This window comes from Ischnura elegans, chromosome 11 (assembly GCF_921293095.1).
Source record: "Ischnura elegans chromosome 11, ioIscEleg1.1, whole genome shotgun sequence".
Classification (NCBI taxonomy): Eukaryota; Metazoa; Arthropoda; class Insecta; order Odonata; family Coenagrionidae; genus Ischnura; species Ischnura elegans.
The window spans coordinates 9,451,985-9,477,340 of NC_060256.1; the positions used below are offsets into that span (position 1 = coordinate 9,451,985).

General features: G+C 39.3%; 2 protein-coding genes across 2 annotated transcripts in view; one reads left to right on the forward strand and one right to left on the reverse strand.

The window, feature by feature from the left end:
* Nucleotides 1-293: 293 nt before the first annotated feature.
* LOC124167967 (sedoheptulokinase-like) lies at nt 294-21,171 on the reverse strand. Its single transcript, XM_046546038.1, has 7 exons — nt 20,408-21,171; nt 20,002-20,191; nt 19,510-19,768; nt 18,119-18,318; nt 13,096-13,419; nt 3,265-3,463; nt 294-965 (listed from the first exon to the last, which is right to left on the reverse strand). Exons 1-7 carry the CDS (start codon nt 20,540-20,542, stop codon nt 737-739), a joined length of 1,536 nt encoding a protein of 511 aa, XP_046401994.1. The 5' UTR covers nt 20,543-21,171; the 3' UTR covers nt 294-736.
* Nucleotides 21,172-23,715: 2,544 nt separating this feature from the next.
* The window catches only part of LOC124168405 (probable glutamate receptor), a 34,051-nt gene continuing 32,410 nt past the window's right edge, over nt 23,716-25,356 (forward strand). Inside the window, exon 1 of the mRNA XM_046546622.1 lies at nt 23,716-23,734. Coding sequence (XP_046402578.1) covers nt 23,716-23,734 — 19 coding nt within the window. The remainder of the gene's footprint in view (nt 23,735-25,356) is intronic.

Below are 25,356 nucleotides of genomic sequence, written 5' to 3' on the forward strand. Positions count from 1 at the left end.
CTCTACTTTTACCACAGTCATTTTTGGAAAAAAGGGAGGACTATAATCAGATATATACGGTACATATTGCATGCACTTCCACCAAGTCACCTGAAAATTTCCTTAGTACAAAAAATATTGTTGGATTTTGCTCCCTATAAATGTCTTTGTATACTTTTCCCCACCAAAAGTGAGAAACTAGACACATAGACACATATTTTGGAAAAATTCAATTCTAAAATTTCATTCACCATTGCACCATAGCTCATTATATTGCAAGTTTAAGTAATATGAATACCTGGGAAATCATGATGCTCAGTCTATCCATAAATTTATTTTAAGTTAAACAAGAAACTAAAGATATATTGTTACACGTACGTATTCAATAATAGGAACATATATGAGTTACTATATATAAAAGTAGATACCAATAACATATTATCTAATGGAGCCTACGTTATTGAGCATAAGGAATATTCTTCCACTAGCAGATACCTCCAAAAATAATGGTGTATATAATTTAAAGCACTCAACAACCTATCTAAACACTAGAAAAGGAATTATGTACTGTAATTGAGTAAAATCTCACGTACATAAGATAACATCTTGACCCAGAAATCAGACTTTTGTGCCCCTAACCTTTACTTAAAGCTTTGGAATATCAATGAATAACAACAATCAGACTATGCTTACTTTGGCAAGATATGAATATTGAGTGTGTATGCATAAAACTAGAAAAGGCTCCCAGCATCATTCTCTAAGCCAACTTTGGTAACATGGCCAGGGCAGCTCCGAATGCAGCATCTCCAGCTGAAGTGAACACGACCTCTAGCTGCTCACCAGCCCCTTCCTCACCTTCACTCGAACTTCTTAATTCGTATCTTTCCCTCACGCAGGACTGCAGGATTTTGTTTCTTGCCAAGGCTGATCCAACACCGAGCAATCTCTTCACACCACTAGCCAACAGCTTTTCTTGCGGCATCATCCTGTAAACAGTCAGGAAAGTTATGAAAAACAAATTACCTAACATATTGAATTTAAAGTTAATCTTGAAAAAAAATTCACCTGCAAACGTGAAAAGTCACTAAATAATAATTAATTACAGTTAAAGAGTAACTTCTTTATTAACTTTCAGGAGGGACTTTCTAAAGTCAGATGCTTTTTTAAGTATACCGGGACTAGCCACGGTGATGACTTTTACTGAGTCACCCACAATGCACAAATTGTCCAAAAAATTCACAGAGGAAAAATCATTCGCCTTTTTCCTCTGTGGATTCCGCATAATTTGTGCACTGCGGGTGACTCCGTAAATATATCACCGCGGCTAGTCCCAGTATACTGAAATAAGTCTACAGCGAACACCTCTTCGTGTTCAAAGTTTGGGCTTTGCTCCCCAACTGTGACGCCGTGCGCACGACTTGGACTGCTAGTCGCATAATATGCTCAGCAGTCCATACCACCTTTTCCGATATTGTCCACAAATTTCCACAGGGGAAAATGATGCCTTGATAGCTTAACTGGCTAAAGCACTGAGCTGGAATTCGAGGGATCTGGGTTCGAATCCCGGTCAAGGCAAATGATTTTTCCTCGGTGGATTTTTTGCTCAGATGCTTTTACGGAACAGTTATTTCATCTTCATGCTTCCAATTACACCCATACCATTATTACATACCCCATACAAATAATAATTTGGGACGGTTTCAAACCATTAGCAACACTCTATACCTCTTGGAGAAAATCCTTAATGTGAACCCAAACAAATGAGATGTCTTCACCATCTAATGAGCTTTGAGAAATAGCTCAAAAGATGGCACTATTGTCACAAGCAATAAATGTTGAAAAATAGTGATTTTCCTGATGAAAAACACATGTTAGCCTGCTTTACACAGGCATGGCACTTACTTGGGTAAAATTTCCACTCATAAGATGATTCTACAGGGTTTAAGCTATGATACGACACCAATGACATCTTCTTCTGCGAAGGGAGTGCATTGGAGGAGAGCAAACTACAAAGTGATAAACAAATTCTTCGACCTAAGCTACTTTACAGGGGAGTGGTGGCTGGATACATAAGTACTCCACGTGAGCCGTGATTCCTTATGGCATCAATTTCATCTTCATTTGATCGGAAAGTGATGTAGAGGAGGCTGTTATACCCACATACATGTCTTCCTTGTTGTATTAAGAGATGGAGAATGTAGGAGGAGTGAACTAACAACACACACTGCTTCACAAAATATGGCACTAACTAATTATTGATTTCCATGCTGCAGATTCCGAGATCTCGCATGTTTCCCTGTTTCACGCTCGCCATCACATGGACCACCTTTCGTCCAGTTCCTACCCTTCAAACTATCTGGCATGGGTGGCCCTACCAAGAAAAATTCGGAGTTAATCTTGGCAGTGCAGTTCTAGGAGGTCATTGGAATGCACAAGCCTTTCCACTGCGACAAGGCTGTAGCCCAAGGGAAAGGACCTTCAGTTTAACTTTCTTGAAAAAAATTTAAACAGTGAAACACTGATATGCATACTATAAGTACCCAATGATTACTTTTAAGTGTCCAGTAATATTTTTGCTCCTTATGATATCAACATGAATAAAACTTCGAGAAGACATCATTGCTATTCCTGCGGGTGATCAGTGTGATGTGTGATTTTATATCAAAGAGACCACACTCGTGAATCTACAGAAGATTGTTATCAAAAGTGCTAATTGATGGCTGCTAAGATGGAAACTTTCCCAGTCAGCAAAAGGGATGCAGAATTTAGGGTATAACTGGGGTTATTGTATCTGTTGTGCTAAAAATTCCACATCATAGCCAAAGTAATTTTAGAACTTTCTATCGCCATATGGTGGGTAAATATCTTTAAAAGATTTTTTATGGAAATCTATCTGATAATTTTTATAGGATTATTTTCTACTAAAGAAAAGAGATTTAAATTCCGCTCGCATTTTCTATCATTTGCCGCCATTGTGCACCTTTTTAATTGGACCGAGCAGATAATTTTACTTCAAAATATCCAACGACAGAGACTAGAAAGGAATCATATTGTATATTATTAACACATGGGATAAAAAGAGGAGCACTTGCGATGCCAATCAATAAATCAATAAAAATATCATTCGAACAGCCAGTTTCAAGCCACTACATCAATCAGCGTTCATCTGAGTCCATTCCATATCATGGGTGAGTATTGTATCACAATATACTATCAGGAGATTTTTGGATGGCTGATAACCCGTGTTGGCCGGATTCTAACTGACACAATCTGTAGATTGCTTACCTGTGTATGTTATCAACAAGTCCCACACAAAGTGCCTTTGTGATGGGGCCAAGTCCTAAGCTGGATGGTCCTATCCCTTCGATGGATGCTCTCCGCTCGGGGCAATGCCTCTCTCCAAAGAGAAGGGGCTGGATTTTCATGGACGAAGTCTTGCCCTCTTCTGCTTCTCCGAGTTTCAAGATGCACTCCCATACTTTAGCTAAAACAATTTAAAAATAGACATTTTTAAATCTATATTCTGATATGCTTGAAGTGTATTTAAATGTGTGTGTGTGTCTATTGTTTTGTAGATGTCACCAATGGTCAAGAGTATTTGAGATGCGTGTAACTTCGCTAGCGTGAGGGAGTGGGCGCCATGTTGTAACGGTACTGTGTTGGTTGTGAGTGTTACGTACGATACGAGAGCAATAAAGCATTTATCTAAATGGACCATGTGGTTGTTAATTCGGACCGCCTCTCCTCGGGAACACTCCACTGGCGACGAGGATGAAGCAAGAGCTGCAGGCACCGCTGTCTCTGATAGGCCATATAGGAGAGTTTTCGCGTGACACCGAAGAGTTCGGTTCCTATGTTGAGAGGTTGGAACAGTTTTTTGTGGTCAATAATGTGGCGGATGAGAAGAAAGTTCCGCTATTTATCACATTGATGGGTCCGGGCACTTACAAAATTTTAAAGAGTTTACTTGACCCGGTGTCTCCGGTATCTAAGACCTATAATGAGTTGGCGGTGGTACTTATGGCTCATTTCCAGCCAAAAACACCAGAGACCTTACTTCGCTATCATCAGGTACAGAAAGCTAACAAGCAAAGGTCGCTGAAACGCGTCGTACCAAATAAAATTACTGTGGACATGCACTAAGTTTGCTCTTCATTTATCATTGTATCATTATGTTCCACAACATCTCGCCGAACACCGTTGAAAACACCAGAGAATCAACCCAAAGGTTGGTTTGGATAAGTGAGGGTAGAGCTCACCCCAGATCAAGCCTCTGGCAGGTGAATATCACAAATTCAGAGTAGGGGAGCCAATTCCTTTCCCTTGGCCGTCACACACTTTGAGGATTTTATTTGGGGTGTTTAGAAGCTTCACAGGGGGATTTGAACCATGGACCCAGGGGCGGTCAAGGTGGTCTGGGGGCCCTCCACTGGGGCTCCTGATGGGGCCCTCCCCCGGAAAAGTTTAGGAAATAGCACGGATTTTGACCCTATTCTGGCTCTTGAAAACTAGATAAACGTTAACAAAAATAGTAATTCTCTAAAAAAAATTCAGGGTAAAGAGATAATATCAAAGCTTATGAAATTTATGGATAAAAATCTAAGATAAAGCACTAAAAAATTTTTTGATTAGTCTTTTCAAAAAAGAATCAGGTTCTCTCCTGACACCTTTATTTTGTTTATTTTCACATGATCTTTATACACTGCGTATAATGCAAATAAATCAAGTAATGAAAACTTAGAATTTGATAATGGCAAAAAAGCTTTGGTTCAAGTAATCAGAGTCTTTTTTTAATAACGCCTTTGATATTTGCTTCATGATAGACACAAGCATTGTGGGGGCCCATTAAGCTCAGGGCCCTCAACGATCGCCGACCAGCCGACCTGGCCAAACTGCCCCTGCATGGATGATCCAGGATTTTCTTCGAATCCAGATACGGATCGGAAAATTGATATCAGGTGTTGGATCTTTGGATACTTTCGGATCCAAATGCATTTTTAATTGCCTGCATTAAAAAGAAGTAACTAGGCTAAGAATGAGGGAGTCAAGGATGAACTCATCGGATTTTGTGACGTCACAGGCTTCAAAGCGAAAGGGAAGCTGGGCGAGATAAGTGATATACAGTGAGTCCTTGCGATAAATGACGCGAAATAGAGATTTTTTCAGTCAAAAACATGTAAACCATGTCTGAAGTTGTTAAGGGTAGTCACTAGGATGAGTGTATGCTCTTTTATGCCATCGCCGATTATATTGACCATATTTTCGTGTAAGAAGATATCACTGAAGTTTCTGTCGAGGCATGTGTCCTTTGGAAAAAAGCGCCTATTTTAGTAGTTACGTAAACCACAGTACTTCAACTCATCTCATGCTACATGATGAAAAAAATATGGCAAATTAAATCCTATAGAGTAAAACGGTATTTCAGAAAACATAGGATGACTTATTAAAGTCTTTTACTGAAGAGGGGACGAAACTATTTGATATAGCCTTCTGCAAATGTGCCAACTTCACCAATTGTGTCTGTCATAAGAAAATAATGTTTCTATCCTAGAGTACTGTTCCTTGTGGAACAGCTAGGTCGAAGAATAATCCGAATTGCAACTATTGACATCTCTACGTCAAAAATTGCAAGAAAGGGCTGAACGTAATCATATAAATGAGAAGCTTAAACTCAAATCATCTGAATCAACAGTTTTCGTTAAGGAATGAAAGTGAATAGGTACTTTGAGGATACTCAGGTTGATGAGGAAAACCGTGACGAGTGGTGTGCTAAGGAAGTGTCATTCCCCAAACCAAGAGAAAGAAAGTCCATAGTCAAATTAGACTTGACTAAGACTGCCATAATTCACCAGAGATATAGCGTAAGAGCGGAACTGCAGCACACATTATATCCACTGTGCTTAACACAGCTTTAAAAGCGGGAATTATAGTTTAAGAGCAATATAGCAACATAAAGTTAAGCAATATAGTTCTTGGCTATGACGGGACGAACACCAGTGGGGGTTGAAATGGTGTTTTCCTGCAAAATTGGAAGAAATGTCGGGAAAACCTATGCAATGGTCTATTTGCCATCTGCATTTCATTGAGTTGCCTTTTCAACCTCTCTCCACCCACATTGACTGCACTATTTCCAGCTGGTATCAATGCAAAGGTAACATAGTTTCAAAACTGCCAGTATGTGAAAAGCTCCCAGCGGTGTCATTTCATCTCCTAAGTTGTGACTTGCCAAACGACAGCCCAGAAGAAATCTGAAACCTTAATAAGGATCTGAAGTACTTAGTCAAGATACCCCAAGCCATTGCATCTGGAATATGTCCAGAAGGGCTAGTCACTATGATTCCTGGGAAACTAAATAAAGCCCGTTGGTTGACGACAGCTAACACAGTTCTTAGGTCATACATTTGGGCTAAGAAACCCAGCAATAAAGTCTTCGAAATAGTAACATTTATATAAAAGGCCTACGTAGTGATGCAATTTAGGATCAGGACTCAATCTTCGTTCGCCGATGATGATCGTCACGTCTGTGAGACCATTCTTAGATATAGATACTTGCCAAGGAGCACCAAGCAGTAGTTAATTCATCCATCCAAACAAAAGTGTTTCCTGTACTCCCAGAAAATATTCTAATAGTGATAAGTAGAGGCACGAATTTTTCGCGAAACGATTTTTTCGCGGAATGACGCGAAATATCAACATTATTTGGGATAACGCGAAATTTATTATCCTAAGCGAAAATAATGCGATTTTTAAAGAATTTTTACGGGATATTTTGCAAAAATGTTGCTTATGTAGCAAAACCTCTACCTTTAGAACATCTTATCATCGTAAAATCCTCATCGCCGGCCAAAATTCAAGCATGTAACATAGGGAAACATCTTTGTATCGAACCCCATTATTTTCGACAAACCTTCGCACTTATTAAGAGTGAGACCACGAGACCGCGAAACTACCTCCACTGAATGAAATATTCCGTGATAAGTTTTGTTCTTGCTCCCACTTGTTTTCTCATTTCTGCAGAAAATATTACTACTTCCGACTATTAAAATCTATCATTTTAAGCGCTGACGGAAAATTTCCAATTGAATTCATTCAAATACCCGTACAATACTAATCATAGGACGCGTTCTACATGTACAAATCCAACGATTTTACGCATCTTAGAGACCTTTAATTGTGAATCAAACCGTAAATTCCGTAACTTTCAATTGAGGTAGTGGTCAAAAATTGCCATAATTTTCAGGGGCAGCGGTAATTCACGAAAATTGCCGCTTTAATTTCCGAGTTGCACGTCTCAACCTCAGCACCAAAATTTCAAGCAGTCGCCAAGCGATACTCGTTTGTTTTTTTCTCGTTGTCGCAGCGCGATTTCTAACTTTGTCCCGGAACGAATGTCACATTAGTGATTACATTGTAGTCAGTTCATTACATTGTAGTCCCCGCGGAAGCCGGGAGTGGAATAGAAGGAATGGATTGTGATTGGCTAGATGCTTTTCCACTCGCTGTCTGTTCCGTATATTTCACTCCCATGTGAACTCGGCTTGAGACATCCCTACATTGCGTAAATTGACCTAAGGAAAATGCCGAAAGCAGTAACTGTGTTTGACCGCGAAAATCAGTTTCGAAGTGAAGGTTTCTATGTTTTTGATAAACAGAAGAAAATATTAATGTGCAAATACTGCAACTGCCGAATTGAATGGGCTCGTAAAGATACCTGTGCTAAGCACTGTGAGGGTGCAGGACATAAGAAATTCAAAGAAGCAAAGGAGAAGGGTCAATCAGTGAAACGGCAAGCTTCACTCCAAGAAACTTACCAAAGTTCTAAAATGGCAAGAGTAGAAAAAAATCATTTCGTCATGGCCACCTGTAAAGCATTTTTGGAAGCCAATATTCCAATAGAAAAACTAGATAACCTCAGTCTGCGATCGTGGATGAGTGAATACATCCCAGGTGAGCAACTATTAAATTTTTCTCTATATTTTTTAGCTAGTTATACTGATCTCTTTCCATATAACTTTTGGATATGGCTTGCTTTAACTTAACCTTGCTATACTTAAAATTATGTATACTATCTGTAATTCAGACAATATGGCATTTCTCTATTCAAAAGATACTACTGGGCTGGGCCAGATAACATGGAAATTTTGTGTTGCATTTAATATTTCGTATTTTTTCAGGCGCTGGAGATTTGCCTTCAGCTGATATGATGCGGAAGACTTACATCCCTCAAGTCCGAGAAGAAGAGGAGGCATTTATGAGACAAAAAGTAAAAGACCAACAAATTTCAATTCTCTGTGATGAAACGACAGATAGAAAAGGGCAGTGTGTTTTTCTAGTTTTAATTAAAATCCTAGAATGTAGTGACAGCTCCAAATTGTATGTCGGGGGGGTAAAGATTTTATCCAATGCTAATGCTACTGAATGTGGTCGGGCAATAATGGATGTTGTTAACAAGTTGGAAATTTCTTTAACAAATGTTTCTTGTATCGTTACTGATTCTGCTGCATATATGAAAAAGTGTGTTGACAGCCTGAAAGTCCTGTTTGGTGAGTCCCTGGTGCACATACAATGCTGGGCACACAAACTTAATTTAGTGAGTAATATTTTTCAGATTAATTTAAAAGAGTTAAATGAGTGTATACTGCAGGTGAAAAGTGCATTTCTGAATACGAGAAAAAGAAAACATGCATACCTTGCTTTCTTACAGCAGAAGTATTAAGAGGGTGAAAAGAAAGCTAAGCTTTTTCCATCTCCTGTAGCTACTCGCTGGAATTCTTGGCACAAGGCTGCCATTTATGTTAATGAGTATCTCTCTGATATCCGAGAATTTTTCTCATTGGTGGGGGAGGGAGGAAGTGCTGTACATAGGTTAAGTAGCCTGACCGAAGAAGAGGTTGCTATTATACAGTGCCAAGCAGCATTTGTTGTTGAACATTGTCAACCGATTGTGAAGTTGCTAGAATGCCTTGAGGGTGCATATCCTTATTCATACAAACTACAAAGCAAATTAATAGACATAGGAAATAGTCTAAAAATTGTAAGTGATGGTAGTTTTGGGAATGACACATCTGGTCTAATAAAAAATCTCCCAAAAAAACTTGCACCTGTGCTGACAGCAGCATTAACTAATGCAGCTACGAAGGCAAAAATCAAGCTTTCACAGTTACAGCATGGAGATACTGCCAAGGGATTTCTTCATTCTATTGGCCAACTTTTTGATGAAAGGTTCATGAGATCCACTACAAATAATGATATTATCAGGGCCTCAAAGCATCTACCATTAATGGCAGCTCTATCTTCACAAGTGGTTCTTGAGGGTCATGCTGCTCTTAAAAGTGCACTCACGAAAGCACTCTCTAATGGATCTGAATTTGACCTCATGTCAGAATTACTCAACTTAAAAAAAGATCATGCTGAGTTTGTACATGCAAGTGTTAAATCACTGTCGGTACCAGTATCTAATGTGGACAGTGAACGTGGATTTTCAGCATATACAAATATTGTAAGTGACCGTAGAACAACTTTGACACCAGAAAATGTTGAACTTATGTTATCTTTGACATTTGGAGATTAATTGTACTGCAAAATATTCAGATGAATAAATAAATACTGTATTTTTGTGTATGTACCTCAATCATTGTAACCCTATGTCTACGTTATACCTATGTAACCCTTTCTGTATGTTATAGACAAAACCATGCATGTACATTCCAAGAGTAAAATAAATATATTATTATTAACTGTTGTAAATACATTAACATTCAAATAAATTTTCTCCAGAACAGCCATAAATATAGTAATGCAAGGTATCACCAAATGGCAGCTGAGAAATCTTGGATGAATCAATATATTTTAAACACCGAAATTTAGAGCCATTTCCCATTTTTTATCCCGAAATGGGTCATTTTTAATGACGAAATTCGAGAGATTTATTCACCACAAATTCTTGCCTCTAGTGATAAGTGATTGTCGACTGACTGTCCGACGGGAGGCACAAATTAAAATTCTTAGAGCTATATATCACGAAGTAAGTAATTTAAATTATGCCATCAGATGGAAAATTGTTTCCCATTTGAATTTTGAAGCCATGGATTATGGAGAAATGATTCATTGGGAAACCACCGATGTTACTATTATCGTGCTACAAGTTGTGAGGAATACATCAAATGAAGAAATCATTGAAAAACTGTCACTTCCTGAAAATATTTCGCCAGAATAGTCATTTGCCATATATCTCCACCACACAGTGGCAGTGGAACAGACAGTGAAGCGAGTCTCCGAAGTGGCTTCCCATGCACACGGCAATAATGCCAAAGATAGCGTAATCAGGTCCACTTTGATTTCACGCAAGTTCTGCCAAAGTTTCAATCGAAATCTCAAAATTTCGCAATTTTCTGGATGGTGACGATTCAGAACAAATAAACTGGTCTGCATAATGTTAGCTGGTGGGTTGGGTAGAGGAGGCGGAGGAGCCCAAGATAGTAAGGAGGCCCCTCCACATGATGGGCTCTGGGTCGCATGGCTAGCTTCTCTGGATAGGTGAGCGAGAAGCTCTACATTTGCTACGTCATACTAAAATACATCCCTTTTCTAACCGCAGGGGAGGTGAATTTGACCCTTGAGAGACATAAAACTGTCATAGTGAATCCCAAATGATAATTTCCATCTTCAGTGATACCTTCTTACACGAAAATATTGTCAATATAGTCGGCAATGGTATAAAAGAGCATACACTCATCCTAGTGACTACCCTTAACAACTTCAGACATGGTTCACACGTTTTTGACTGAAAACATCTCTATTTCGCGTCATTTATCGCAAGCATAACGTAAAATAAGATTGTGTGTTGCGGGTTGCCTACCCACAAAACTGCTATCGGGGACACGATAAAAGGTCATTTCCTGGGTAATAAGAAGGAATAGAGCTGACGTGTTTGGTCTAAAATATCAAGGAAATACCAATATTATACACCATTGGAAAAAATGAGCGCTTGCTAAAACCAAATTTAAATTATTTACAAATTGCAACTTTTGCCGGGTATGTATTACGATTCGCTCCAAAAAAAAAAGTGGCAAAATGAGGCACCATAGCCTACACATGGACCCCTTAGAGAAGAATATCCCAAGAAAGAGGTACTTGGACTCCATATATATGGGTGGCCAAAACTTGATTCCTAATATAGCTGCAATTGAGGCACTGTCCCTGTGCAGCATTGAATGTGATGCACTTCTGAATTGTCCGTGATAAGTGACCTATGTCATCACATGAAAGCTGTTGAGATAATTGAAGTAACATTCAAGTAAAATTGTTTACTTTGCTAGTTGCACAATTATACACTTACTTGGGAACAAAAACTACTTCCTAGTGTGGTAATTGATGCACACACCCCATCAACAGGGCCGACATCACTCCATGCCTGCGACCTATCTAAAGCATTTGACTGCGTTTCTCATCCGATTCTTCTTCAAAAACTCCATTATTATGGTTTCAATAATCTTGAACTACAACTATTCGAATCCTATCTCACCAATCGATCCCAGTGTGTTTTCATCAATAATAACCTTTCTTCACCCCAGAAATTAAATTATGGAGTTCCTCAAGGCTCAGTCCGTGGGCCTCTTCTATTCCTTATTATAATCAATGACTTACCCCGTAACGTCTCATGCAAGTCCATACTCTATGCAGACGACACTACTTTTATTCACAAGTCTAATCACCTGACTAATACAAGCACTACGTCTAACTTGTTTTTTACTGAAGCCTCTAACTGGTTTTCTGCAAACGGTCTGGTTCTGAACAATGATAAAACTCAGTCACTCGTCTTCTCTTTGAGCACTTCTGATAATCCCCAGACCACCATTAAGTTATTGGGATTTGAACTCGACCAAAAACTGACTTGGGAGCCACATGCTGTAGGCACTCTTGGTAAAGTGTCCAAGGCAGTTTATATGCTATGTAAACTTGTATACTTGATACCAAAAGAGTACATACCTTACAAACATATACTACGCTTTGTTTCATTGCCATATTAATTATGGTATTGAACTTTGGGGCCATTCACCATCCGCCAATAATTTATTTAAAATGCAAAAAAAGGCAGTAAGGATAATATCATTTTCTCACCCAAGGGATCACTGCAAGCCTGTCTTCTCTAAGCTTGGGATTATGACTCTCTACAGCTTGTACATATATAAATCCCTGTGCAATGTCAAAGATAATCTGGGCTCCTTGGAAAAAAAGTCTAATTTTCACAATCATTACACAAGGAATAGTGGCACCCTAGACGTCCCTTATTGCAGGTTAAGCAAAAACAGCAATTCATTTGATATACAGTGAAACCTCGATTTTACATTCCCCCATTATACATTTTCCCTGATTTTGCACCGTTTTTATCAGGTCCCAAACAATACCGCCTTTAAACAATGATACTCTATTTTACAATATCCTCAATTTTGCACTTTTTGTAAGTGGTCCATTCAAAAGTGTAAAATAGAGGTTTCACTGTACTAAAAATTCGTTTTTTTAACAGATTGCCCCCAGAAACTAAAGTTGTGAGTGTGACAAAGTTTAAAAAAGTTATTCATGACTGGCTATTGAAAATAGCCTTTTACTCCATTAATGAGTTTTTCGAATGTGAAATTGTAATGTCCTTTCTTGATGCATAATCCAATAGATTTTGCCATATGTATTTTGTGTATTTGATAATTCCTATGTGTATGACGAAGACTATTGCCAATTCTAATTTGTTTAATGTCCAATAAAACTATTATTATTATTATTATAATGTACCTTCACCAATAATTCCTAGCTAGATAAAATCTATGCCTAAACTCAGCTGTATTTTGCTTATTTAAATCTCCAAAATTTAACTCTTGAAGAATTATACATAAAATAGGATTTAAAAAATGAAATTCAAGTATAACATTTTGGAAATTGGGCTTTGCAGATTCCACAATCACTCATTTTAATCATGCCTAGTTAAATTGTGGAAAAATCTAGCAGCCATTGAGGGCCTGAGAGAATTAAAATGTCTCATGTGGATTATAAATAAACAGCATCAAAGGCTTAAAAAGTACGAATCAGTCAAAGACATCAGGCAGCATACTTTTCTCCACCAACCTTGAGGGACTCCGTGCTTGCCTCCGGACAGTTCGCCCACCCACCTCTGCAGTGCAGCAACGTAGGCAGCCAACACATTGCCTCCATTCATTGAGGCAGCCACAGAAAGGTAACGGCCATCAAAGTACGGGAAATATTCTACAGTTTCTAAGGATGGTCCAGTCCCAGGAGAGCCTGTATCCTCCGTAGCCATGAAGGGAACAGGGCGGTATCCCTCAGGCATCACAAATGCCAGCTGCGCTGATGTGGACACATTCATGACTGCATCAGTCTCCCCAACTAGGGTGGCCAAAACTGAGCATGGCAAATCTCCCAAGGCAGCTCCTGTTGCAATAAAGTTTAATAATAATATTTTACTAGTTCTAGGACATGTGATTAACTTGTAGAGAATAAGTTGTTAATTCAAAACAACAATTAAGCTGCCAAAGGAACATTCACACAAATATTACAGTTGAAGTTTAAACCATTCCGATACCTCCACTGCAAAAACGCTCAGCAGTCGCCCACCGAATCAAATCTGCTCATCTAGTAGCCCAACATTACGAATCCGCTCAGCTGGCAGTGTCCGGAACATATCCCCTCATCTCCTATTCTCCAAGCTTGGAGGTGAGCGTTTATGCTCCGGACACTGCCAGCTGAGTGGATTCATATTTTTGGGCTAATAGATGAGCATATATGATTCGATGGGCGACTGCTGAGCGTTTTTGCAGTGGAGGTATCGATTCATAAGTAGGAATATTTCTCGGGTTTCCCACCGGGTGTCGTATCGGGTTGTAGTTCCCAAAGGGGTTAACCCCTGATGACGATGACGGACTTAGGCATGGAAACGTTGGGAACTACAACCCGATACGACACCCGGTGGGAAACCCGAGAAATATTCCTGCAGAGCATACGCCGGGAAAAACTCAGATTCTACATCATTCATAAGTAGGTACCCTGTTTTGAAAACAAAAATTTCTCAACAGAATTGAAAGGGTTTCACACTGCATAACTCTGCAGTTGACTTTTTTGCACCTTGAAAAGGACATCTTACTTGAGGAAGTTCTGAAATTGGCATGGCTTTTAATGACTTTTTCACGCCACATCAGTTATTCGATGTGATTCAACAAAACATTCATAGACAATCATCAAGCCAATGTAAATCTCTATTTCTACGCCCATGCTCTGACAGTGAATTAACTAATATCTTTCACAAAATGGCAAATAAAGACACCACTGGTCCAGATGGCATTACCCTCATCATGATTGAAAAATCATTTGATATCATTAAACCCCCTCTTTTATTCTTAGTCAGTGAATCCCAAAGGCTTGGCCAATTTCCATCTCCCTTTATAAGTACCAAAGTCAACCCCCTCTATAAAGGTAAAGGCAGACAACAGCACATGAGCTCATATACACCAATATCTATAATCAATCAATTAGGTAAAATTTTTTAAACAGTTTTTTATGCTCAATTGATAACATACCTGGAATCTCACAACCTATTATCCACCTTCCAGCATGGATTTAGAAAATCCCTGTCCACTACCACTGCTACCAACCACAGTATGAATAAAATATTGTCTGACTTAGACTGAAAACTAGAATCTCTTGTTTTATCATTCGATTTCTCCAAGGCCTTTGATTGTGTCAATCACCTCATATTACTGTCGAAACTTCAGCAACTTGGAATTAGAGGTACTACATATAAATGGATAAAATCATTTCTGAACAACAGACAACAGAGTGTATGTGTTAATAAAGAGGGAATAACTCAAATATCACCCACAAAATAATTCGCTGTGGGGTTCCTCAGGGATCTGTCCTAGGTCCAGTGCTTTTCCTTGTATGTGTATGTTAATGAACTTCCAGAGCTGCTGAATTCTGTACCTAATACACTCCCCATATTGTATGCCGATGTCAGCCTCTTCAGTCGATAGCCTGGTGTTAAGGGCTAGCAGTATTGTCCTCCTCTTGCTAGAGTGGTGTAATAATAATTCTCTTCTTATTAATAGGGAAAAAACAATCTAATCCACTTTAAAAACAATAATAAGCCATTAACAAGTATTTCAGTGTCTCTCGATGGTAAAATAATTCCAAGGAACGACAATGCCTCCTTCCTAGGTGTTACTCTAGATAGTGGGCTAACCTGGGATAGCCACATATCTATCCTCCGTAAGATACTCTGTACAGTGTGCTTTTTAGTTTGCTCAATTAGGTTAACAGTTAATAATGAAGAGCTAATTTTAATCTATTATGGTGAGTTCTATTCCCATGTTATTTTTAGCATCCTTTTTGGGGCCCTTTACCCTATACTCATGTTGTTTATAAAATACAAAGTAAAATAGTGAGTCTGATGTGTAGTGCACCCCTCAGGGCTCCAGCTCGCCCTCTTTTCAAGAAACTCCATTCTCCCAATTCTGTGAGTCATCTTGTTGAGTGCAATCATTTGTGCTAAACGCAAATAATATTGGTTTGTATGCTACCAATGATAGCATCCACAACTACTATACCAGGAACTGTGGCAACCTACATGTGAACTCCATCAGAACCAGTAAAACCAGCTTTTCCTCCCATAATGTGGGAATCCTTCTATGTAACAATTGTTTTTTTGATACAGCAAATACATAAAACAGAATACAGATACTGCAGATATAACAAAAAAACGCAAGCTTAAGCTACCTAGAAACATTAATAGAGTGGAAAAAATGTATAGTTTTAAATTTAAGGGGAAGGAGTTCTTCAAGGGACATTTATTTTATTCTATTGATGAATATTTGACAGTGTAAATATGCTCTGTAAGAGTATTTTTTATTTTGTGTAACTAAACATTGACATGGAACATCTACATCTATATAATACCCCGCAAGCCGCCTAAAAGGCGTGTGGCAGGGGGTGTTAGGACACCAGCCGTTTACAGCTAAAAAAAAAATGAAGTACTCTAACGAGGTTGGTACTAGCATTTATTAAAGTCCTTTATGGTTCGGGGGAAAAACGAATTCCCATATCTATCCGTTCGGCAAAACATCTCTCTTAATTTATCGCTTCTATCGGACCTGGAAATATAGTGTGGCTCTAATATTATGTTCTCTGTGTCGCTCTTAAAGATATCCATTCTCAATTGCTCAAGCAATCTAAGCCTAGCGCGCAGCCTCCGAGTCTCCAACGGCTCCCAGCCTAATTCGCTTAACATCTGGGTAACGCTGTCTGTACGCCCGTAGCAGTTTTTGACGAAACGCGCAGCCTTCCTTTGTATTTTATTAAGTTTGCGGATTAAGTCTTTCTGCACGGGATCCCATACGCTCGCTGCATATTCAAGGTGCGGTCGGACGAGAGCGAAATAGCACCTTTCTTTCACTTTCTCATTTGAAAATCTTCCCACAATACGCTTGACGAATCTTAATTTCTTCAGGGCTATGCCGCAATATTCTTTATATGTGTTCATCATGTGTTATCATGGAACATGTAAGTACCAAGATCTCTAGGCAAATAAATTTTATTATTATTATTATTATTATTATCAGAACTGTTAAACGGCCTCACACAGGCATGCATGGGGGTTTTTACCAAACAAACCTCTGGTTGGATGATTACGCTAGTCATATTCACCCAGCGAGAGACACCCCTTACGATTGCTGGTTACAATACAGTACACTCACGATTATCCTAATGGGCTAATGATGGGGAGAGACGGCACAAATAATCGGAAAATATGGATAACCCAAACTTACACTTAAATGTCTTGCAATGTTCATAACTTACATAAAATAAAACAATATTTTATTATTCATGGAGGTATTCTGTTATTTTAGAGTGCTTCCCTAACTCATGCTAAATGAGAGCTTTCTTCGCCAGTTTGCGATCTTTTTAGTGGCGATAACATGGGTGTACTCGTATTGTTAATGATCCATGTAAGGCCTGGTTTCGAAAACCACACATCGGAGGATGTGTTATCGAGGATACAAAATGTGGTGCTACAGAAGAATGATGAAAATCAAATGGATCGACCGAGTTAGTAACGAGGAAGTCCTAAGAAGGGTAGGAGAGAAGAGAAGCCTCATGAAAACCTTAATAAGAAGACGGAACAACCTTATAGGCCACATCTTGAGACATGATGGCCTGATGAAGACAATCGTCGAAGGACAGGTGGAAGCCAAGAATGGAAAAGGAAGACCTCGAACAAAATATATGGAACAAGTAAAGAGAGATGTGAAAGAGAAGAAATACGTAGGAGTGAAAAGATTAGCTGATAGGAGAACTGAGTGGAGAGCTGCGTCAAACCAATCCTAGGATTGTTGACCAGTGATGATGATGATGACAGAAAAGTGGATTGCAAGAATGCTTCAAAACCACTACTCAACATCATAAACTACATTGTCAAGCACCACGCTACGTAGTCACGTCTCGCACAAGTTGCCTGGGTTGCAACTGCTGCGCGACGTGTATCCATGAACAAGGAGCGAGGTCGCGCACTGCGAGGCTTGGAAAAAAGGAAAATGGTGCTCCCATGAATGCAGCTAGCGCATAATCACTTTTGTTTTACGAAGGGGATTCTAAGGAATTTAATAAGCCTGGTGTATCCTAGCATTAATGCCGTAATTCTGATGATTTAGCATCCGTTTTTTTTTTATTAAGTTCACGGAAAAGTTGAGCGAGAGTGAAAATCATACACGGATAATCCACAACCCGGATAAATCCCAACTGGATAATCGGGAGTCTGCTGTATAAGAAATGAAAATACAGTTGACCAATAATTTTATTTTAGCAATCCCTGTGAGAGGACATTAATTAAAATCATGTTTGATTACTCAGGGTTACATTTTGATAAATCGAAAAAAATGCAAAATTCACGTTTTCAATTCTCAAATCTTTTCCAATAATCAAGGATATGAAAATCGAGAAGATGAAGAATTTCCCATCCCTTGACTAATGTACACACAGCTTACCATAATCAAAGAGTAAATCATAAGAACTGTTCAACATGGTAGTATGAATAATTTAACTGCTAAGTTACTCTCAGCAGGCTTCATAGCCTGTGGCTTACCAACAGGTGTCCCAGCTGGAATTCCATACCATGAGTTGACTAAATGCCCTGCTACAGAACCCGAGGCTACAACTGTTGGCGGTAGAAGGTGGACAGGGAAGCCATCTTCTGCCAGCAAGTCTGTTTCCCACGACATAGCTTCGGTATCAAAGTAACCCCAACTCGCAGCATTTTGCACAGACATCACAGGGTGAGAAAGGCTGTTCAAGGGATAAAAATAAATAAAAAAAGAAAATAATTTTTTCATTTCCATTTATACCGCTGGAATTAAGCAAAAACCATTATCAACACTCCAATTTTTGCATTAGATACCTTGGTTTTATTGAAATTTATATATGTACTTGAGCACATTAATTTATTAAAGAAACGTTACAATAGCTGCAGATACTTGTCTTATCCTTTTCTAAGTTCTCTCTGTTTGTTGACTCTCTCTGTGAGTGTGACAATCTTTGATTCCACATCTCCTTCTGTGTGTGTTCAATTCTTCCTTGGTGCGTCCAGAGCCATTTCTCGGCCAAAAAATCTGGCTACATCTGGGGGAAATTGGTCACTTAAACCGCCCACTGAGAACACTATAGATAGCCTCTATATAGAGTAGAGATAAGAGTAGCCTCTATAGCTTGGTGATCTGAGCATCTGCCCAGAAAGCAGAAGGTCTATGGTTTGATTCCTGGTAAAGGCGAAAATTTTCCAAGCGTTTTTGGCCTTCATTCCATCTCCATGCCACTACTGTGTCATCATCGTGTTTATGTTCTTCTCCTTGTTTCAATTTGTATCTGTAATTACCTTTGTATATTTGCCTGTGGCAACTTGTGTTACTGTGAAAAACTGGTTTCAGAGATATTTAATTTCCCTAATTCAGCTGGAACTAAAATTTTCTTATCTTCAGGCATTTTCACTGAAGTCAATTGGCTGATTTATTAATGATACATAAGGTAAAAAATCACATTTACTACCAAACTCAGCATTCAAAGGTATGATGGTCACCATTGGTATTGGCTTCTAAGACGCTCTTTCTCCATAAAAATGCAATCCTTTACGGCATGAAAACCTAACACCATAGGCATAGGTAAAATTGCCGAAGTAATAATGGCATCTTGATCACGTTGGTCAGGGCAGTAGCCCAGAAAGGCGAGGTACCAACGTTTGATTCACATTGCCAGTGAGTTTCCACACTACTTTAAAATCAAAATAGTGTGAAGTAAAGTGGTATTAACAAGATTTTCCCCAATATTTATAGTAAAAAAAAAGTGAATTCTAATGGCTTACCAAGTGTTATGGCTTGTGAGGTATGTTAATTTGAAGGAAAAGAAGCCTGTATTTGCAAATAGTTATGAGGTGTACGGCCCTAGAGAGAACAACGTGATTCACTGATTACACCTGATATTTACCCACAAAGAAGAGCCACGATGAAATCCTGCACAGTTCCAGCTTGCGTGAAGGGGCTGTTTTGTAGTTTCTCTGGTTGATACCGCTGCTTCCAAAAGAGGGTTGCACATCCAAATCCCGATGCTACTCTCAGGTGAGAAGATCGAGGTTTTGGTAGAGACCTGAGGAACTCGGGGCTGCATCGAGAATCTTGCCAAGTGTAAACGTGGGATACACTACCACTAGGAACCTCCAAACGTTGATCAGTTAGAGCACCACTGGCTGCAAATGAAAACGATTCCATAGATCAATTACTGTGGCAGGCTTTTAATGAGATCATCTGATTTAACATATAATTCGGAATATCAACTAATGAGAGAGGAAAAACTTTCATCCAACAACCAAGAGTACAAAATGAAACCTGCTATCAATAATAGACTGATAACTGTATGCACTCATGTGAAAGTAATAAACACATTTGTTAATATCGCAAATCCTTTCCACCGATAACTAACCTACGTTTTCTGCATGTTTTGGACCAACACTAGCAATGGCTTCACCATCCCATAGCATAACACCATGCATTTGTCCACAAATACCGATTTGGCTGACATTCCGCAGTTGGTCTTTTGGCAGTCTGGACAGGCAATTGTATAGAGCAGACAATATAGTGGGGGCATCTTGCTTGTTTCCTTCCACGCCCAGCTAAAACAAATGTAAATATGAGGGAAAATTGAAAACAATGTAAGGGTTTCATTCTCTCACAATCTAGGGAATGAATTCATGGTAAAATTCCCAGCCTGTTTCGACGTTTTCATCGAGACGACAAATCATGGCAAGTTTTCTGTTCATTTTCTACAAAAAAAAAAGCCGTTTCACAAGGTCTAAATTGGATTAAGGAATTGATTGTAAAATGATTACCTCACTAGGCACGCCACCAGCTCGCGAATCCTTCACTTGCCGCGAAACAACTTGCCGGCTACTTTGACTGACAATGCAACCTTTGACGGAGGTAGTGCCTATGTCAATGCCAAGAATATACTTTTCGTCTGCCATTCTCTTGCGGCAAAAATCCTATCCCATCAACTCTGCGCCGAAGTCAATGTAACAATGGCGTTATTGATTTTGCATCACTCTTACTTTTTTTGTTATTAGATAACGTCAGCGCTTTCTTAAAGTAAATGCAGTGTCGCAACTTAAAGAAGATCATCCAATAAATTAATCATTAATTAGATACGGGCCAGCTAGTAGCACCGACAGCTCATTTTCTCTATTCATTTGTCAAGTTTCCGATTTGTTTTCCGTGATTTGAACCAATTTGAACGATTGAGCGCGACCGATAACCGTTCTCCAATCCACTTGATTCCACTCCACTCAAGCGTCCTCTGCTTGCCATTTATCGATTTCCTATATTTTCTTTTGAGGAAATTTGTTTTTGTCGGTCGACATTCGCTTGACAGTTATGTCTCGCAATCAAAATTAATAATTCACAATCTGTTGGTTTTCGTCCCACGTGCTTTGCTTGCAAGTCATGACGGATAATGGACATCTTGTTTCCTCTTGGAATCGAAAGGAGAAAATCAACGCACAAGGCTTTATGCTGAGATTGAAAATTCATGGGTTTTGGGACTGCAATGTCAAAAGAAGTCGTAAACACGGCAACACCTGAGATGCCAAACTATCTCTTCAGGTTTGATATATTCCATTTTACTCTTCAGTAGTTCTCAAATGCTAAGCGATATTATTTTGCTTCCTTGATACGAATTAGCAATGCGTAAGTATTGTACGTAAAATTCATTCAAATTGTTATTATGTTCCCGTTTAGATACTACCTTCGGGTGATATTTGTGTTATCATACATTGAGTATGTTCATAACTTTTCATTATATGTACGGATGTAAATTTATCCAGTTGCTATGTATGAAACACTTCAAGTTGCCTAATATTGTCATTTATGGACTCATGTCACTCATGCCAGCCAAATGGTAAATGTGCCACTGAAAAATTGAGCAAGTGCATTGTGAGTTAACATTTGCATTTTATTTTCACATAATTTGGTATTTTATGAAGGCCTGGAGGTAATCTCACCGATCCCACTTCATATCATACATGCTTACTCTTAAAATATTCTCTGACACTTCCAACCATCTTGTGTCATTGCACCGGTGGGAAATGCACTGTATGTAGGCCAGGTCGAGAGCTGCCCAAATGGAAAGATGGATGTGTCCAAATTCTCTCTCACAGCATGCTTTTAAAGGTGGGGAGAGATGCTCATGAAAAAGCCTTGAAAGGAGACACACATGTGCACTCCATTGTGAGCAGCTTTGGGGCCTGTTTACCCTTTCGCTGCTGTAAACGCACCTTTTCTTCCTCCTTGCCAAGCACTCAGCACCTTTTCCGCGTGTGGTGGGCAGGTTTCCGGAGAGTGAGAAGCAGCGGAAGAGTTCAGGAGGGTTTAATTTTCAACTACAATTGAATACCTCATATCCGAAATCCAGAAACCTGGGAAACTGGAAATCTGGAACGTTTGAAAATGCCTCTGCGTAGTGTTTAGACTCGCCACCTCGTGGCACCACTCTCTGAGCCTTGTTCTGGGATGAGTAGGAAGTTAGCACACGCTATAAACATATGCTAACAACCAAGGCATGGACACGTAGGGATCTCAAATATCGAGCACAAGAGCCTGAACTCATTTATAAATTAATTAATTAATAAAATAACCATAAAGACAAGAAATCCAGAAACCCTTTGGTCCCAAGCTTTCTGGATTAGAGGTCCTCAACTGTAGTGCAAGACTTGAAGGAAGTTAGGTGGCTATTGTATTTCAGTCAGCCATTACCCCTCAATTCTTTAGGACAAACAATGACTCCAGTTTTGGGGAACAGTCAAATAACAATAAGCTAACCATATACATCAGATGCTAATTTAAAGGACTCCGATGGTGCAGTTGAATTGATCTCTGGATGTTTGTGGGTATGTGTCCAGGTATGCTTTTTAGACAATGTTTTTGTAGAATCTCGTGATGGCATCTTCAGGTTGAAGATGCTGATATTGAATTTGTCTGGTAATTGTAAAGTCGGTGATCCAGGTGATGGGGCAGCCAATATAGCATTTTGAAAACCAATCCTACTGCCAAAACAGAAAAAACCACCGGGTCAATCATTAAGCAATCACTTATTCTAAAAGAACAACGACACCTGCTTCCCACTGCAGTGAAACCACTGAGATTGTACAACCTCCGTAAAATTCATAGACCATGGTCTATGGACACTGAATGATCCATGTCAGCCACGTAAGATCGGAGTTAAGCTCTCGATAAGGACTTTCTTGACCACCTAAGCCAGTTACCCCTCACTCTGCCTTATGAAAATATCAAATTTGTGTCAGGTTTGCCAAGCTTGCAGGACCTTCACTGGTGACGAATGCTTTGGAAAGCTATGGAGTTATTGCGAAATGATGGCCCTGCTGCACTTCAATTCACAATACATATTCATCTAGCCTAAATTTCCCAAACGGACTACCATTAACTTCAAGAAAACTGAAAACACCATCTTGAACTGCTACGAAGCAGTTTGCATGGTGTACAGATGAGTTCCAAAATGGGTGACCGACTGGTACAAATCAGTTCCAACACGGATGAACGAATAGTACAAATCAGTTCCAATGTTAATTCCAAATGAGTTCCAAAGGTTGAAAATTAGTTCCAGAGCAGTTTCCAATGGAAATCCAGAGCAGTTCAAAATCTGTTACACATGAGTCAGAAAGGAGTACAGATGAGTTGATGACATGGTAGGACGCTATGACGTCATGAACTGCTGTGTACCGTGTTTCAATTCCACAGCAGTTCGAAAGCACATACAAATCAGTGGTTACAAAACAGATAGACGACAGTTCCAAATGACTTACGTAGCAGAAATTTTTCCCTGAGCAATGATCAAAGATTGATGCCCCAAACTACCGACTCACCAAGTACGTGGTGCTGTCACTGCAGCACCATGTTGGATAGACTCCCAGGTTTGTGAAGAGTTTGACTCATTTCATTAGCATCGCTAGAAATATCTCCATCAACAACAACAAGCTTTTGTTCAGCTTCATTGTTGAATCGATCTTCACCAACGTTGCTATCAAAGAAATTAGGGGACTCATCTCCTGTGGCACCCCAAAGGACTTCACTGAATTGGTGGTACATTGCCTAGGCTATTCCTTTTTCCAATGGAATGGGTGTCACTATGAGCAGACGAAAGGCAGGTGAGTTCACAGCTTCACGGGTGGTGGCAAACATTTAAATTTAGAGAACTTTGAGAAGGAAGCTTTGTAGTCCTACGATAAACTCCCATCACTATGGCTAAGATGCGGGTGATGTTTTTGTGATTTTGCCACACAGCAAGGAATAATTGAAAAAGTTCCTGCGACAGCCAAACTCCCTGCATCACTCCATCCAATTCATGATGGAGGTGGAGAGGGAGGGTCAAATGCCCCTCCCGGACGTCAGGGCAAAGAGAATGGGAGACTCAGACACAGTATACGGGTAGCTGATGTGCACCGATTGCTACCTAAATACCACATCACATCTCCATCCTAGCCGCAAGATCACACTGGTGGCTACACTCGTTATCTAATTGTTTTAAATAAGTCTCTCGGATTCAATTCGTGATAAGAAGGAACACAATGACCAAAAATGTTCAATTCATCCATTCAGTGCCATGTAAACCTGCAAATGAACACTTTTAAGGTTCATTTGAATCACCCTCTCAAAATCTCAAAACCTGGGTGTTTGACTGAGGCTAGTGTCAGACAGAGCCTCCAAGAGGTGGTGCTAATCCCATTTTTGTCAACTTAAGTTGTCAAACTCCATTCCAAAGTGATATCAGGGAGTGGGGTTGTGTAACACACTGAATGTATGCATTTTACTGTTACATACATCTCTATTCCAAATTAGGTTTATGTTATTTTTCATCCCGAGATGTCTACTTCCACAGTACAATTTATCCCATCCCATCAATTAAAAATTGACCTAGCCCCACATTCATTTTTGCACTAATTTTTTTCTAAGAATGCCACCATCGAACTATGGGCACAGGAATCTCAGGCAAAAAGCTTTCTTACAGAATTCAATGAAAGATTCATCTGAATGAACCAAAACTCTAATGACCTGAAAAGGGGGTGGAAGCTAGTATGTATGTACCTGATGACACAAAGCACTAGGGGTACCGCACGCGTAGGAGATTGGCATGGAAGGGTGCTAAATGAAGATTGAATTGCACGCGGCAGGGGAAGTTGTGACTCATGACTCTCTTTTTTGGAACTGCAGCATCACTGTCTTTGGCCTTTTTATGTTAAGTGTTCCTACCCCTTTCTTTCCTTTTATATGAATTTATGTTTTATGATTACAATGATGGTGTTGTGTGAATGGATGAAGTAGTACCACTGTATCAACTGAGTAGAGATTCTTTCTCTGAATGGGTCTCACCCAGATAGCCTTGCAGACCGAAAAAGAATATGGCCACCTATGACCGTGCCCTTTATGATATGAAAAGCCTTTTAGATCTGCTGAGGGGTAGCTTAATGTCTCTTATTTCTATACTCATCATTGATTTGCTAATGCAGAAAAATTTATGCTATCTTAACAGGTAACATTTGCTATCTATAAGCAAATAGATCGAAGGTGTGTGCCAAATTTTATCAAAATAATACAAGTTTTAGTGTCTCAAATTAGAACTCAATAATTACAATGAATGGGACATCTTGTGGGTAATTATTAGCTTTTCTATGTTAATTCATGTAGTCTGTGATTTACCTTTTCATTATAACTCAAAATAAATGTCTCTCTCTGTCTCAGCTCACATAGCCTCATTGATATGATATGATCT

Coding starts and splice junctions, on each gene's coding strand:
- LOC124167967 (XM_046546038.1), bottom strand. CDS start 20,542: ATGGCAGACGAAAAGTATATTCTTGGCATTGACATAGGCACTACCTCC. Junction 20,192..20,407: donor CTGGTGGCGTGCCTAGTGAG/GTAATCATTTTA, acceptor CATTTGTTTTAG/CTGGGCGTGGAAGGAAACAA. Junction 19,769..20,001: donor AAAACATGCAGAAAACGTAG/GTTAGTTATCGG, acceptor TTTCATTTGCAG/CCAGTGGTGCTCTAACTGAT.